The following is a 17706-nucleotide window of genomic DNA, read 5'->3' as shown; positions in this document are numbered from 1 at the left end:
ATCATTGGAGGCTTTTAAGAACAAGTTGGACAAACAACCTGTCAAGGATGGTCTAGGTTTTCTTGGTCCAGCCACAGAGCAGGGGGCTGGACTTGATGACTTCCTGAGGTCCTATTCAGCCCTACATTTCTATGATTCTATGGTTTTATGGGTTATTAGTGTCTGAACTGAGTTATTCATTACTATCTACTGTAGAACTGGTATGTTTATTATCTTGTACTGTCCTCAGATAATCCATTTAAACTGCAACAAACATTATTGGAATATTAGGGTTATTAATTCTAAATACTTATCAGTCAAAAAATGAAAAATTTAAAGTTCTCAAAGGAAGTAACTTTGTTTACATTACACATCCTGGACGTTTTGGTTTTATCTATTTAAGAACATAAACAGTAATGTTAACATGCACACATAACAAAATCCAACAAATAATTGAAGCTTATATAGAGTGATTTCTTAACTTTGGGGCATTTAAATTTGTAACCTGCATGTTATGCTAACATAAATGTTTGCACTTTTTAATTTCTCCATTTTACTTTTCAAAGGAAAAAAATCTTGGAAAAATTCAGAGTTTTAGCTTTATGCAAAACATTCCACCCTTTCACCTTTGCATAATTCAAAGAAATGACTGAAGGGATTTGGTTCAAATGAGCCACAAAGCAAATTCTATGGCCTGAATCAATGCATGGACTATTTCAGATAGAAAAGAGAATTTTATAAAGTATAAACTTATGAAAATATAGGGTTTGTAATAATCCTGATGTAATCTTAACCATAGTATTTGCTCTTATGAAAGCCATAATTATTAAACTAAAGAAAAGCTCTGAGGAGGTATTGGTACAGAATGATCCTACAAATGAAATAATGGGCAGCATTATTACATATTCAAGTGCCGTCGTTGCAGTCATTCATTTAGAAAACATACATATGATCTATAAACATCTGTGCTGTAGGTGACTTAATTCTCCTTTTAAATTTCATTTTAATATTTTAAGATCTAGTGTAACTTAGTTTTCTGTCTCAGCAGACTGTTCTATGTGAATGATTTTTCCCATTATACTGCAGAGTATAACACCCTACATTATTTAAAAACATAGCTGAAAGAACTCGAAGCTCTACTGTCAACAGAAGTGAATCAAAAGGATTAATGTTTGAAGCCTTACTCTAATGTTTGGAACAAATAACTTCCTTCAGGAAGTGAGCAAAATCATACAGATGTGTCTGGCCAGAAACATTATCACATGAAGAGGGGAAAAAAAGACTTATTTGTTTAATTTTTATACAATGTGATACTATTGATGGGGAAAAATTAATTGGGAATGACATAGCTTTAATTGCACAATAGTAACTAGTCCATGAATGAGGAAACTGCTGCTGTAACTTCACTATGACTTTTCATGTCTAGACAATGCTGTGTAGTGTGACTTCAAATAGGACATTTTGTGTGTTTAGTTGAATAATATTTTTGTATAAGATTTTTGACTCTGAAAGCAAAGCTTATACCCGCCTTTTAAACTCCCTCTGCATCTGTAGGCCCCACTCTGGTCATCACGGAATATTGCTGCTATGGTGATCTTTTGAATTTTCTGAGAAGGAAACGCGATTCATTTATTTGCCCAAAGCGTGACGAATATGCAGAAACAGCAGTTTACGAGAACCTTCTGCATCAAAAAGAGCCTGCATGGTAAGAATAATCTGTCAATACATAAAGGCATAGCCAGAAAGTTCAGAGGGAGGGTAAATCAAAGCTGATCTAGTGAAAAGAAATCACAAGAGGGCTTTTGTGTAGTGTTTTCTAAAGATTGCAGAAAATTAATTTAAAAAAAAATCAATTTAAAAAGATGATTTGATTTTTACAAGTAAGTTGTTTGTGGCTTGTTTAAGATTATAGTTCAAATTATTTCATGCACTTCTACTTTTACTGATTCAATGGCTTTTCTATAATTGAGTCCAGTGCCATTCCTTCGATCAAAAATGTCCATCTTTATTTTTAGTTATCATTACTGCTAATGATTGGCAGCAATCAGTTTGCAACGTAAATGACGATACAGCCAATGTTGTTGTGTTATAGCACTCTGTTACCATGAGTTCCTGCATTCGCAAATAGCTTTTTACAACAAAAATAATGCCTTTCAGTATTGCATTAAATAACACAAGATCTTGTGACAAAAGACCCTGTGCCACCATTTTGGAGTTAGGATTTCCCCAACCATTGCTCTTGCACTCTTTTTTCCCCTAGTGTTCATCCGCTTGTATATTATTAATTCAATTTAAGATACAGCCCATCTGTGCAAAGGTTCTTCTAATTCTCTCTTTTCTTTAAAGTACTGAAGACGTCATTTACCAAACCTTCACTTGTATAGCAATAAAGGACCCTCTCTATATTTCAGTCTGTACTGTGCAGCACTGAGCCCATTACTCTACTTTAGCAAACTGAAATTAAAAAGAATCCAATAGAGCTCTTAGTAGGAGCTAAAGCACTTTGCTACAGTAGGAAGTTATGTCCCTTTGGTGTTAAGGATGTATCTGCCACATCACCATTGTGCTGTAACACCTTCAAGAGAAGAATGGTCATGTTAGATCAGTACATGGACAGACAACACTGAAGAGACCACCTGTGTGTTTAAGGAAGTGGTTCTGGTGTTTCCATTTGAATCCCACCATGAGGTTATGACTCCTGCTGGAGGTGCCATCTTTCAAATATGATATAAAGCTGAGAATCTCATTATTTGAGTTTCACATAGAACTTTTTTGTAAAAGGTTGGATGGGGACTGTAGACTGTAGAGTCTTTACCAATTTGAGTATTGCTGTGTGCTGTTGAATTGCACCTGCATAACACCCCAGAGGGCTCTGCGCGTCAGTGGAGGGGTGAAGTGTTTAATTACCTCTCAGGTTTGTTGTGAGATCAAGCGTAATGTTTGCAACGTGATTAGATATTCTTGAATAAAAGGTGCTGTATATGAGCAAGGTAAAGTGAATTTGTGTCCATATAGTTCAAAAAGATACTAAATGGAAAAATATTCATCATTGTAAATCCCTAGGTATATATTTATAAACTATGTAATTAGAGTCCATACATTTGAATATGCATAGGGATGGGAAAACCTGTATTTTTTTAAAAATCAAATTCCCTCTAACTTATCCTGATTTCTGCAACCAAACTTGAACCTTTTTGGAAATTCTGATGTTCAGTTAACTTTTCTCCCCAGTTTTATCTTCTGAATTTCAACTGAAACTTGAATTACCAAATATATTGATAGAAGCTGTCCTGAATAGAAGGAAACATTAGAATGACATCAGAAATATCTAGCCATTTCTTTTCCAGACTAAACCTTAACTATTAAGAATTATAAACACCAATTTTTTGGGTGCTTATCTGAGCTAAACTCCAAACTTTGAGATCAGACCATTATTTATTCTATAATGCACATCCTTATAGCCTATTTTGTCAAATCTCATCACTCTGTATAGTATTTTTGTTTTCTTTTTAAAAATAATTAACACTCACAAACCTTATTTTTTTCCAGTGTTAATCGTTTGTAAAATTTTAGATTCAAATTTGTTCTTAATGTTTTTATGCTAAATTATCCACACAGTGATGTCATCAATGAATACATGGACATGAAACCAGGAGTCTCTTATGTTGTTCCACCAAAAGCAGATAAAAGAAGATCAGGGAGGACAGGCAAGTACTTATCCAGAAATCTAACCCACATCCTATAGTACAAAGAGGGCTTTCTGATTTCTTTTCAATTTTAAAATGATCTTTGCTGATGGATGTGTCTAATTAAAACCCTAATTCAATGTGACAAGGATTAAAAAAAAAAGAATAAACTCAGTTAAAAAGGCTTCATGTGTCTCTATGTTGTGAAAACATTGAGATGATTATTCTACCATTTTGGTAATGGATGTTATTATTAAAAGCAAGAGGAAAATCAAGGACATGGTAGGCCTTTTACTCAACGCGGGAGGGGGGAGGGGGAAATAACAGAAAATGTGGAAATGGCAGAAGTGCTAAATGACTTTGTTTCAGTTTTCATCAAAAAGTTTAGTAGCAATTCGACATCTAACATAGTAAATGTCAATGAAAATGAGGTAGGATCAGCAGCTAAAATAGGGAAACAACAACTTAAAAATTACTTAAACAAGTTAGATGTCTTCAAGTCACCAGGGCCTGATGGAATATGTCCTAGAACACTCAAGGAGCTGACAGAGGAGATATCTAAGGGCTGGTCTACACCCAGCCGCTAGTTCGGCGGCTGGGGATCGAAGTTCTGGGTTCGACTTATCGCGTCTGGTCTGGACGCGATAAGTCGAACCAGGAAGTGCTCGCCGTCGACTGCGGTACTCCAGCTCGGCGAGAGGAGTACCGCGGAGTCGACGGGGAGCCTGCCTGCCGTGTGTGGACCGCGTCTGAACCGCGGTAAGTTCGAACTAAGGTATGTCGACTTCAGCTACGTTATTCGTGTAGCTGAAGTTGCGTACCTTAGTTCGACTTCGGGGGTTAGTGTAGACCAGGCCTAAGTTATTAGCGATTATCTTTGAAAAGTCATGGAAGACTAGAAAGATTCCAGAGGACTGGAAAAGGGCAAATGTAGTGCCAATTTATAAAAAGGGGAATAAGGACAACCTGGGGAGCTACAGACCAGTCAGCATAACCTCAGTACCTGGAAAGATAATGGAGCAAATAATTAAGCAATCAACTTGCAAATGCCTAGAAGAATAATAAGGTGATAAGTAACAATCAGCATGGATTTGTCAAGGACTAACCATGTCAAACCATGGTTCTTTGACAGGGTAACAAGCCTTGTGGATGGGCAGAAGCAGTAGATGTGGTATATCTTGACTTTAGTAAGGCTTTTGATGCTGTCTCGCATGACCTTCTTACAAACAAGCTAGGGAAATACAACCTAGATGGTGCTACTATAAGGATGTGTGAATAACTGGTTGGAAAACCATTCCCAGAGAGTAGTTATCAGTGGTTCATAGTCAAGCTGGAAGGGCAAACCAAGTGGGTTTCCCACAGGGATCAGTTCTGGGTCTGATTCTGTTCAATATTTTCATCAATGATTTAGATAATGGCATAGAGTGTACACTTATAAAGTTTGTGGATGACACCAAGCTGGGAGGGGTTGCAAGTGCTTTGGAGGATAGGATTAAAATTCAAAATGATCTGGAAAAACTGGAGAAATGGTCTGACGTAAATAGGATGAAATTCAATAAGGACAAATGCAAAGTACTCCACTTGGGAAGGAACAATCAGTTGACACATACAAATGGGAAATGACTGCTTAGGAAGAAGTACTGCAGAAAGGGTTTTGGCTATCATAGTGGATCACAAGCTAGATATGAATTAACAGTATAACACTGTTGCAAAAAAAAAATCATTCTGGGGTGTATTAACAGGAGTGTTATAAGTAAGACATGAGAAGTAATTCTTCCATTTTACTGCATGCTGATTAGACCTCAACTGGAGTCCAGTTGTGTCCAGTTCTGGGTACCACATTTCAGGAAAGATGTGGACAAATTGGAGAAAGTCCAGAGAAGAGCAAACAAACATGATTAAAGGTCTAGAAAACATGACCTATGGGGGATGATTGAAAAAATTAGATTTGTTTAGTCAGGAGAAGAGAAGACTGAGGGGGGACATAACAGTTTTCAAGTACATAAAAGGTCATTACAAAGAGGAGGAAGACAAATTGTTCTCTTTAACCTCTGAGGATAGGACAAGGAGCAATGGGCGGTTTAGGTTGGACATTAGGAAAAACTTCCAAGCTGTCAGGGTAGTTAAGCACTGGAATAAATTGCCTAGGAAGATTGTGGACTCTCCCTCATTGGAGATTTTTAAGATCAAGTTTGACAAACACCTGTCAGGGATGGTCAGATAATACTTTGATAGTCCAGTCCCCTGCACTCAAGGCAGGGCTCTGGACTATCAGACCTCTTGAGGTCCCTTCCAGTCCTATGATTCTATGTATTTTGGCAAAGCTCCAAGCCTGTATTGGTGGGTCCCGTGCTTCCAGGTGGATTCAGTGGCCTCAGAAGCTCACTAAGGCCCTCAGTGTGACCTCCCTTTCTCAGTGTAGTGGCAAAGGTCACAGCTTATTGAGCTACTTTCATCACAGGCCAGTATGGAAGGTGGGAAGGTGGAATACCCACAGTCTCTGTTGCTTCTTAGAGCTCAGTAGGTGCAGTTCGGCCTCCTGCCTGGACCAAGGTCTGCTTCCCCTCTCAAGGGAATCTCTGTAGAGCATGGGGGGGAAAGGGGGAACCCGGGGCCACCCTTTACTCTGGGTTCCAGCCCAGGGGCTCTAATGGTAGCAGCTGTTGGCGGCTTCCCTTTCACCACCAGAGCTGCTTTGAATCCCTGGGCCACTTCCCCCATTATCCCCTTTTCCTAGCTTCACCCTTACTTCAGGATTCAGCAACACTTCCTCTCCTCCAGTTCCTTTCACCTGGGCTTCCTTGAGGGAACTGGAAGGAGAGCTTTTAAGCAGTATGAGTAGGACTTGATTAGTTCCAGCTGTCTCCATTAGCCTAAGAGCCTTAACTGACCCTTTGCTGGTTAATTGGTGTCAGGTGCCTGCATTAGCCTAATGACCTTAACTGGTTTAATTGGCGTCAGGTGACTTGATTGTCCTGGAGGAGCCTTTGTTTGGCTACCCAGGGAACAGAGACCTACTCATCCTAATGCTGATATACTCTTTGATACCTCATGGTCTAAGTCCGTCACAGTATGGATTGAGTTTCCTTATTTATTCAGCACCACATTCTGATAAATATAAGCCAAATATGTTTCCAGGCAATCATACTTAGTCCATTTATAAAGTGTTTGCATTTGTGTTGCTTAGGATCATATATGGATCGAGATGTTACCATTGCCATATTAGAAGATGACGAATTGGCTCTGGACGTTGAAGTTCTACTGAGTTTTTCTTATCAGGTGGCAAAGGGCATGAGCTTCCTTGCCTCCAAAAATGTAAGTTGTGAATTTGAGTGACAGGTTTTCTTAACATATTGACATTTTAAAACATGACTATTTCATCTGTTCAGTAATCTTTTAAACAAACACTGCAAATTAACAGGGTTCTGCTGTACCGTGAAGACTTGACTAGTCTATTCCTTTGTGTAACTCTAGTCCTGCATTTTACCAGCCTAGAATTTTGCACTGAAAAGTGCTAGTCTGCTCAGAATGAATTTTCCCTGGACTTTACTCGCATAAAGAAAAACCTCTAAGCTACCTCTGGGAGTACAATGCTCAAAAGGCAGCAGAATTGTTGCATTTCCACTGCTGAGGGCACTGGGAATTGGAGAGCTCCTTCAGTGCATGGAACAGAGCAATGCTATGGCTCTGTGCCCAGAAGTGGGAAGGGAGGGATAGGCTTGAGGAGCTGTAAGGGTGTATGCACCATATCCACAAACTCCACTGACTATGTGTGTATGGAGAAAGCAGGAGCAGCAGGTCCTTTTCTGTTGCTACTTCCCATGTCCTACAGTTGGGGTTGAGGATTTTAGTCTATAGCAGGGGTCGCCAAACTGCAGCTCTTTTACAATTAAAGTGTGGCTCATGGAGCTCCCCTATTCTCCACCTACCAGACTGGGGGGGAGTTCAGGGCTTCTGCCCTGTAACGGGGTGATGGGACTAGGGGCTTCTGCTCAGCGGGGGGGTGGGGGGGGAGTTTGGGGCTTCAGCCCTGCAGAGTGTACCTGCTGGAAATCAGGGCTTCAGCAGGAGTGGGGCTGAATCCCCAGGAGGCATGTCCTGTGGGGCTGAAGCCCTGAGCCCCAGCAGGCATGCCCCCTGGGGCTGACTCCCTGAGACCCCCCTCCACGCTGGGCAGAAGCCCCTAGCCCCACCACCCCACTCTAGGGAAGAAGCCCCGCTCCAACTGGCCTGCCTGGCTCTCGAACTTCTGAAGATTGTCGTAGTTCGGCTCAGAGGGACAGTAAGTTTGGCCACCCCTGGTCTATAGCCTTTGTCTCCTGGAGCACGCAGCCAGTCTAATAAAAGTTCCATCTGGTTTTTGGTGCCATCTGATCCCACACAAGCCCTGAAGACTTAATTTTTCAGGGACTTTATAGTGTGGAAACTAGATAGAATTTGTGAATGAATCTGATCTTCAAAGAAGGAGATCCCTCCAAAAAGAGAGTCAAATCATGAATGTTTTAGAAGGCTTATTCTCTGTGACATCCGTGAACAGTTGACAAACTGAAGAGCATTAGAAGACAGCTGAAGAGAGGTCTATGCACAAAATGTATGTATGTTCAGAATTAAACCCTGGTCAATCTGATACTTTTGAACCATAGAACACCTTCTTAAACAAGTGGATCATTACAGGATGGGTATTTTCAAGGTTTTGGTTTAACATATGGGATACTTTTTGTTTCCTACTGAAGTATCTTTGTAATTTTTTAAAAAACGTTAAAATCAACATAAAGACCCACAAATTGTTTTCATTTGGACACACTCAGTTTGCTCTGTGCTTTCTAAAGGTTTCATAGGAAAAATTATGGAATATCAGAAATTTAGAACTATTAATAATGTCCCTACAATTTGGCAATTAATATGAAAAAAGTAACAAAATCTAGGGACATTATGTTGTACAGTATACTTTGAATCCACTGAAAAAACAAATATATGTAATTTTAAACCCCCTACCCCACAAACAACACTACATTAAGTGTGGGATATTCAAAAGTATAAATGTTGGCCTAATTCAGCTCCTGTTGAAGTCAGTGATAAAACTTCAGTAGATGTGTAGAATGTTGAGTAGTATTTTTGAACATCCCACCCTAAAAGCACATTGCTTCACTTTGCAATCTGAATCAGCCTTAACTCCACCCCTTTGTGTGAACACGTTAGGATGTAACTTTTAATACTTTTCCATTGGACCCCTGCCTCATTCAGTACGCAGGATGGACAATGCTGAGTAAAAAAAGTAGCTGTTCATTATTTTTTTTATCCTCCTCATAGAGTGGCTCCCTGAACCATTCATTGTGCACCATCTCGAACCTTGCAATGAATGAGGAATATGTTTTCTTTCTTTATAGGCTTTTCTGCTACACTTATCACTGAGGTTGGGAAGTAGTAGTATACCAATTTTACAGTGCAGAGCTTTAGGCATGAGAGTGAGCCTGTGGAGAGGCAAGGATAAAATTCCGCTTTCTCCAATCAGAGCACAGTGCTTTAACCACAAGACCATTCTTTCTGGGCCAGTGGACCATACCAATTCTGTAGGAATGAGGGAGGGATGCTTTGAACCCCAGACCATTACATCACTTTACTGCATTAATGGGGCTACTCACATGCTTGAAGTTACACACATGCTTAAACACTTTGCTGCACTGGGGTGTGAATAAGGCAGGAGTCCCATGGGAAAAAATAGTACAGCAGCATGTAATTAAAGATAGTTTCATAATGCGTGCATCCAAGAGGGCAAGGTAAGGTTTCTCATGCAACCGTAAATTGTCAGTTCCTGACTTTTGATTGCTTCATTTTGCAATCTTAATGTTATTTTTAAGTAGCTTTTAGTATGAAATTTCCTACATTTTTTTAAAAGAGAAAAATAAAGAAATTTCACTCTTTTCAGCTATTTGCTAGACAGCTGTGTACTGCTCAGTACATACAGTCAATGAGACCGGAACCTTTCATGCATTCCATGCATTCCTTTCTGTATTGTATGGAAGAAGACAGAACTTTTAAGGAAGCAGGACTCTGCTTCTTCCAACTCTTAAATCCTTCTGCACACACCTGCGCATAGCATAGAGGAAGCGTCCTGCCTTCTTCCACACGACTGCTGGAGGTACATATGGAAAGAGGCATGACTCCTGCCAAACCCTTCCAGTTGCACCCTCCTATATCTCCATTACTTATGCACAGATATGCTTGTCACTGGAAGATAATTAGTTTTGTTATTTAACATAAGGCAGTGCCCATGCACAGAGTACATTATAAACAATATTTTAATTTGCCCAAATCCTGTCTGATTTTCACAGGACCAATGAAGGGCATATCTATGACCTAGTATATATAACATTTTCAAAATTGCCTAAGACCAATTTTCAAAATTGACATAGGCACTTAGTAGCCTAAGTCTTAAAGAAAGCCTGTCTCTTTTGAAAATGAGAATTAGGTTCCTAAGTAATATAAGTGCTTTTGAATTTTTGACCCTATATTTTTGCCTAATTTCTAGTTTCCATGACCTTCCCCTGGGTCATGAAAATTGTTTTTTAAAAAAACTATCATTTTTTTCCCTAGAAACAAATTGCATTTTTCCCACTCTGACTGTGTTAGAAAATAGCCCAATCATTTTTGATGAAACTTTCAGAAAAAAATTCTTTCTGGCTCAGAGCAAGCACACTGAACTTCAGCTGAAAGTGTAAAACTCTGAGAAAGTTATAAGGAACAGAAAATGATCCTTCCTAATGGAAATGCTTAGGCCACCTTAACTATAGGCAGCAGTATATGCACTGCCTCCTGTATGTTTCAGTAACATTATCGCGCTATAAAGCTTGATAGCCAAGTAAGCTTTTTAAACTCAAACACTTGGACTTTCAGTTTGCACTATATATTATGTTTAGTTAAATACATGTATATTCAAGAAAAAACACACACAGTCAGCAATTCTGCATCAGCAGTGAAAAGTAATGAAGATACTAACAAATATTTCCCTGTGTTTGTTTGTTTTATTACTTTAGTGTATTCATAGGGATCTGGCGGCAAGAAACATTCTTCTCACTCATGGTCGAATAACAAAAATTTGTGACTTTGGCCTTGCTAGAGATATAAAGAATGACTCAAATTATGTGGTCAAAGGAAATGTAAGTACTTGACTAGGAAGCATCCTAAATTATCTTAATTACCAAAGAAATCTTTTTCTAAAATTTAGTTATTTTTAAATCCTTAAAATTAGTGGTGCTGTTTTTGTTTGGCTAATTATTAAAATAAGTATTTGTACAAAAATGTTCTAAAAATCAGGTTTTATGGTGTTTGCTTTGTTATAAATATGCAGATAACAGAAATTGTAGTCTAAATGTGAGATATTTATTAAGTAGGACAAAGTGGGAAGCAGAAATAGGCTTGATTTTCACTGGTTCCATATTCTGAGGTTAGCAATTAAACTGACTTTAATTTGTATATGTAACAGACATAATCTGACACTTGCAGTTGTAGATCCAATTTCTCTATCCCAGATACATATGGACTGGAGTGAGATGTGACATTTTGGACCAAAAAAGAAAAGTCAGAATACTCCAATCCAGACTATTCCCAATTACACTAAGATCCCTTTTTGCCAAATCTTAAAGTGAATGCAAATTGCATTTATGCCCACTTTAAGTCCATTCTTAACTGCCAGAGCTGTTAATGGGTCCTTGGTGAAAATCTGAAACATATGGGAATAAACTACAGGAGCATGCTAAGAACTTTCTTTAACATGATTTGTCCAAAGAAAGTCTGGATCTCAAATGTTGTTGTCCATGGCTTTTCCATTATGTTTTATAGTCATACCAATATATATCTATTTATGTCACTTCAAATACATGTGACTTTCCCAGTGATCTCCAAAAACAACCATTTATATTTGTTCAGTTTATTAAAAAAAATTAGGACCTGTGTTCAACAAAATGAACCCCTCAAATTCTTCCTGACTGCTCCACAACCAGAAATCTACCACCATTCACTAGCTATAAATTCATTGCTCCTCACAAGGAAAAGCCCAGGAGAACAAGTGGGCCTGGCAGCGTAAGCTGAAGATACAAAAATTCAAGCTCTGGCAAGCTGACAAGGGTAGAGAATTCCACAGTCCCTCTCACTGAAATTGCCTGTTCCTCCCGAAGAAACCCAATGGGTAATCGCTTAGGTGCCTTCAATACTCTCAACTGCTGTGATGTCCCACAGGGAGAGGCAGTCTCTGAGGTAACCAGAATGTGACCATTTAAGGCTTAAGTGAAGAAGACTGCATTTGTCAGATCGTTTTGGAGATCTGCCCCAGCCATGTGTGCTGTTCCCAAAATTCAGTATAGGGTACAGTTGAAGTCAGAGGAGGAATTCAGCAAAGCAACCGGGCTGGGTTGGTAAAATATCTACTGAGTGCTGCTCAGTGACATTTACAAAGAAACTGAAGTGAAAGGCAAGGTTTAATTTTCAGCCTCGAGTGAGGATCTGCTTGATCACTCGTGCATCAAGGATTTTTAAGTGCAGGCCAGCAGCTTGTGAGGTGGGCAGTAACTAATTACATTTCACTTGTCTAGACTATGCTTTAGGTTGCCCTGAGCTGCTTGACAAAAGGATTTTTCTTAGTCTGAGAAGGTTAGAGAAGGATAGGCAGCAGCTGCTAGGGAAGAAGAGAAACTGGGGCTGCTGTGGGAGGGGCTCCTCTAATTGTGTCTGGCCTGATCTGAAACTCAGCTAAGGCTAGGAGCATTGATGCTTTGAACAATAGTGGCAGCCACTTCTGCTGCAAGTAGCTGCATGAGTATCTGGTTGTTCTAACTCAGCCAAAAATTATTCCAATATCTAACTATTGCAGCTATATATTTCATTTAGTAAACCATCAGTAACTCAAATTGCTCATCTACTCCAACCACATGTTCTTATCGTCACCCATAGCTCTAGGCAGTTGATGGAAAGATATTAACCTTTCCTTTCCCTTCTCATTTTCTTCTCTTCCTCTTATATCCTTTCCCTACTTCCTGCTTCCCTTCCCTACAGGACATCAGGGCTCTTCTAGACAGAGTAGCTATAATATATTTTGGTATACATTGTTTCAACAATGAGTTAGAAGGAAAGGGCTGGGATTCTCCCATTGCAATACCAACATTCTGGGGACAGCGGAAAGGTCGAAGGAATGAGAAGGAAGAAAGGAAATGAATCAAGAGGTTTTAAACACTTTTTTAACCATTTCCTTTTTAGCAGTTTGCATTTTTGAGGGTGTGTGTGTGTGTATTAGAAGCTAAAGCAGCTACCTTGGTTGTCTGCTTGAAAAACTGAAGTGCATCAGAGCAGTGTAAGCATAATAGCCAATCCAAATAAAGAGATATGCATATTCAGAGTCTGATTATTTTAAACAACCATGCCATGTTCATACAAATCCTTGTATTCTGATTGGCTATCATCCATTTTAAATCAGATACAGGGAGTCACACACTATTTAGAAAAACAACTATATAACAGTTATGCAAATCAGACACTTAAACTAATCAGAGTGCAAGGAACGGTATAAATGTAGAAAGCCTGTACAGTGATGGATCAGTAACTGTATGGCATTGCTGCACTCTGACTTGCAGAGAGAATTCCACTTCAGTAATAATATATAAAAAGATAGGTAACCATTATATAAATGTACATTTGATATTATTAAATTTTCTAACCTGCTTGTCTAATTTTTGTTTTCACCTTCATCCCCAACCCCTGCAAAGGCTCGGCTTCCTGTAAAGTGGATGGCACCTGAAAGTATTTTCAACTGTGTTTATACTTTCGAGAGTGATGTCTGGTCTTATGGAATATTGCTTTGGGAACTATTTTCTTTAGGTAAGATATTTACTGATTGAATGTGTACTTTGTATTTCACCTAGAGTTTATTTCTGATTTTAAAATGGCATTGATCAATTAAATGTTGTATCCACAGGAAGCAGCCCCTACCCTGGAATGCCTGTGGACTCTAAGTTTTATAAAATGATTAAGGAAGGATACAGAATGTTTAGTCCAGAATGCGCACCAGTTGAAATGTAAGAGACAAGCTATCACTACTAATCAGCCAATAATTTTTTAAACAAAGGAAGTAAAACTTCCAGATATGGGCTAAATGTACCTTATAACATTGCTTTTTTTTTTCCTTCAAATTTTCCACAGCTGAACTAGCTTTAATTGTATAACACCTGCATACTGTGATCCTTTTATGGTCTAATGGCTCTGTCATGAAAGATATTCTAAGTTACACAAATAGAGATAATACACAGAGCATACTAAACAGTTTCAGTTGATGTAAACTGGTTAAATTGCACCAACTTGTGCAATTCTTGTACTTGTGTTCTACTTCCTGATTGGAATAAGATGGTCCAAGCATCTTTTTTACTAGCCGTTCCCAGTTTAGTATTATTTTCAAATTGTCAATATCAGACCCATTATCTTTAAATAGGTAGTTATCATGCTGTAGCAACTCCTTACGCAGAACTTCCATTACTGTCAAAGGGAGTTCTGCCCACAGAATCTCAGCAGTATTGGGTCCTTAGTATTCATAGCCAATTGGGCTAGTGCTACTATTTCTACTCTTATAAAATTTGTTTAAACAGTTTCACTTAGCTGTGTTTTGAAATTTGGGGATAAGTTGCTATTGTTACACTGTATAACTTCAATCTATTTTAGCCCATACAAATAATAATGGAGTTATAATACAGAAATTATTTCTTGCTGAAATTTCCAGTTAATAATATTTAATTTAATATATTTGCAGGTATGAGATAATGAAGAGTTGCTGGGATGCTGATCCTTTACAGAGACCAACATTTAAGCAAATTGTACAGCTAATTGAGCAGCAGCTTTCAGATAATGCAAACCATGTAAGTATGAGCTTCCATATGGATCTTCAATCTTTAATATTAAATTTCTCAAAAACCTGTGTGATTTAAATCAGACTCTAAAAAGAGAGCAAAAAGTTCAGTGGCCTTTTTATTTATGTACTTTTGCACTATAAATTTTGCCCGTTAGGATGATTTTCAGACTTACCCCTAGCTCTTCACTGTGCCATTCCCTCACAAATGGTATGCTCATACTAACTTTTGAAAACTGTGTGTCTGCATAAAATGAAATAAACACAAGTTAGAGTATGTTTTTGATGTTTTGCATGTTTTTGAAAATGTACGTGCTGTGGCACTGTAGATGTTATAATAAAATATGGTCATAGCTCTTGATTTCTTCATATCTTAAAACACAGAGTAATCTATTTATATGGAATCTCATAATTGTGGATGTATCAGTCAGGAATGTACCTTTTCTTTTGTTTGAACAGCTAAGTGATACACTTTCTGGATTTGGCCTTTCTTTACTTTTTGATCTGTCTGCTCTTTTATTTTATCAGTGAGACATAGGCTCCTAAGTGCCTACGTCACTTTTGAAAATGAGATTTAGGCTCCTAAATCAATTAGGTGTTGCAGTGCTGAGTGAAGCAACACCTACAGAGCTTTAAAAATCTGGGCCCTGGTGCCTGTCACCTGGAATGTAAGTGTTGACAAACTAGCATCTTGCTGTCCTCAGTTCTCTTACTAAGAACTTTGTGGATGGATAAGTGATCAAAAGAGCTTAAAGAAGGAATTATGCCATTTCAGCGACACAGATCCTGCCTTGTGGGGAATGATTTACAGATCTGCACCTAAGGATCATCTGGCCATATATGGGGTTCGAACTTGCTTCTGGGTTAAAAATAAAGGTTCCTTGGAAATTCTAGGTGCCGTGCTTTGACACAAACATGAGTGGCTCCCTGATATGTTGAGAAATGAGGAAACTGAAAACTGCTGGGGTTCAGTTGCTTCCTTTAACATGTTTTTGGCAAACTACAAGGGTTACTGAAACAAAAGCAAAAATTCTGAGGAAAAGTATGAAATTATTGGAGGGCTTTTCAAAGATTCAGATTAAAAGATTTCAAAGATTTCTGTTTAAAATTATCTTACAAAATCTCCTGTCTTTTTTTTTAATAACTGAGTTTCAAGTTCTGATCCATTTTAGAGAACAATTAAATCCAGGCACTCTTAAATTCTATTTCAGGATGTACTTTAATTTCCCAAGGAAACAAATTACCTGGATAGCTGTTATCAGGGCACATTGTAAAACAGAGAAACTAATAGCAACGGTGTATTCTGCTTATATGAAGGAGGCATTCAGTGAAATACTGACAATAGTGTCTGTCTTCTCCAGGCTTACTCAAACTTTTCACCCCATCAAGGAAATGCTGCAGATCACTCAGTGAGGATTAATTCTGTGGGCAGCAGCGCATCATCTACTCAGCCCCTTCTGGTACGCGAAGATGCTTGAAAGAGGAGAGGGACATCTGGACAACAGGCAGCCCAGATGGATTAGGCACTCTTATTCTGCAGGGGACGAGAGAGAGTAGACATTAATGATTTGTCTTACTTTACTCACTACCAAGGTAGTCTGAACATTGCTATAATACTGTCCTTTACCACGCACCATTACACGTAAACTTAGTCCATCCACCACAGCCATTGTTGCAGTGTTGACTGAAGCTGTATATACTTTGCTATATTGTATGTTTTTGCAGTAGGGAGTCATATAAACAAAAATCTAAATCTTAAACCTGGGTCTGGAGCTAGATGAATACAAACCAAACCAACTATTAAACAGTCCATCTCTAGATCTGTGCCTGGAAAGCTAATAGTCATTTTCTGATTGCTTGATTGTTGGGGATTTTTTGCTACATTTCTGAAATAAATAAATACACATACAAATAGCTGCTTGCAAGTGGCCAAGTCTAAAACCCTACAAATGTCACAAGCAGGTGTTCTGAATTGGATGCCATGAGAAGAGGGTACCATGTGGACATGGAGAGGGGTGGGAGTGAACAGAATAACATCTCCCCCCCTCCAACCCCCCCAAGCACCTCAGCCTGTGCATCCACTAGACCACTGAAGGACTCTGCAATTAGGGAGGGCTTTCCAGACACCTGGGGAAGGAGAGCATTGTGGAGCTTCTCTCCCCTTCCCTCATGTCTAAGGTTAAGATTCTGTCATGGGTATTTTTGGTAAAAGTCAGGAACAGGTCATGTGCAAATTCACAGAAGCCCATGACCTGTCCCTGACTTTTATTCAAAATAGCTCTGACAAAATAGGGTGACAGGGGGATGAGAGCCCAAGCCCTGCTTCAGGTTGGGGAAAGGGGGGTCCAGCACCCACTGCTTCAGCTGACAGCTCTGGGGCCCCTTGGCGCCCACAGTGGCTCAGAGCTCCAGGGTCCTTCTGCCTCCCACAGTGACTCGGCGCTCCATGGCCATAGGCTTGGAGCTCTGGGTATTCCTGACACCAGCAGCTGCTGAGAGTTGCAGGGGCCCTCACCACCCACAGCAACTGAGAGCTGTGGTTTAGAGTTCCAGGGTCCCAGCTGGCTGACAGCTCCAGCCCTGCTCACCCCAGGGCTGAAGGGAAATGTCACGGAGGTCTCTGGAAGACACAGAATCCATTACTTCTGTGACCGCTGTGACATAATCTTAGCCTTACTCGTGTTCCAGCCCATGTTTCACACAGTTTTCATTCCAAGCAAAGAGTGTGGTGTTGCAGGGTGGAAGGGGAGAAGTACATGCTTGGCTAATATTTGTATCTTAAAAATGGACAAAAAATGTGTAAGAGAATAATCTCTTTCCATAGCTGTAGTAGTTTGATCTGGGTACAGAGGAGACGTTTATAGTAGGATCCACATACCTTAAGGACAGGCAGTTAATTTTTCACCTTATTTTAAAAAAAGAGCACAGTCAAAGAATTCTTTTTTCCAGAGGGCCCCTTGTTTTCATACACAAGTGTAAATTTCCCACAGATGAGCCCACGTACCGTAACTTGGGAAAGGCTTTGTTCTCGATCCCTTTCTCTTTCCAGCTGAATATTATATGATGGTAAAATTAATAAGAGGAAAAGATTATTAATTGGGAAACATTGGATCTTAATGTAGCAGAACACAAAATATAGCTTCAGCCTTATTTTAC

At 39.2% G+C, this 17706-nt stretch overlaps 1 protein-coding gene across 1 annotated transcript in view; it reads left to right on the top strand.

Moving 5' to 3' along the window:
* KIT (KIT proto-oncogene, receptor tyrosine kinase) overlaps positions 1–16446 on the top strand; it is a 70459-nt gene extending 54013 nt beyond the window's left edge. The window contains exons 14-21 of the mRNA XM_024216101.2: positions 1534–1684; positions 3598–3686; positions 6853–6980; positions 10700–10822; positions 13421–13532; positions 13630–13729; positions 14455–14560; positions 15912–16446. Coding sequence (XP_024071869.1) covers positions 1534–1684; positions 3598–3686; positions 6853–6980; positions 10700–10822; positions 13421–13532; positions 13630–13729; positions 14455–14560; positions 15912–16028 — 926 coding nt within the window. The 3' untranslated portion in view covers positions 16029–16446. The remainder of the gene's footprint in view (positions 1–1533; positions 1685–3597; positions 3687–6852; positions 6981–10699; positions 10823–13420; positions 13533–13629; positions 13730–14454; positions 14561–15911) is intronic.
* The last annotated feature ends 1260 nt before the right edge of the window (positions 16447–17706 follow it).

Source organism: Terrapene carolina, unplaced genomic scaffold (genome assembly GCF_002925995.2).
Source record: "Terrapene carolina triunguis isolate 2854851 unplaced genomic scaffold, T_m_triunguis-2.0 Scaffold66, whole genome shotgun sequence".
NCBI classification, from domain to species: Eukaryota; Metazoa; Chordata; order Testudines; family Emydidae; genus Terrapene; species Terrapene triunguis.
This window is presented reverse-complemented; position numbering and strand designations above follow the sequence as displayed.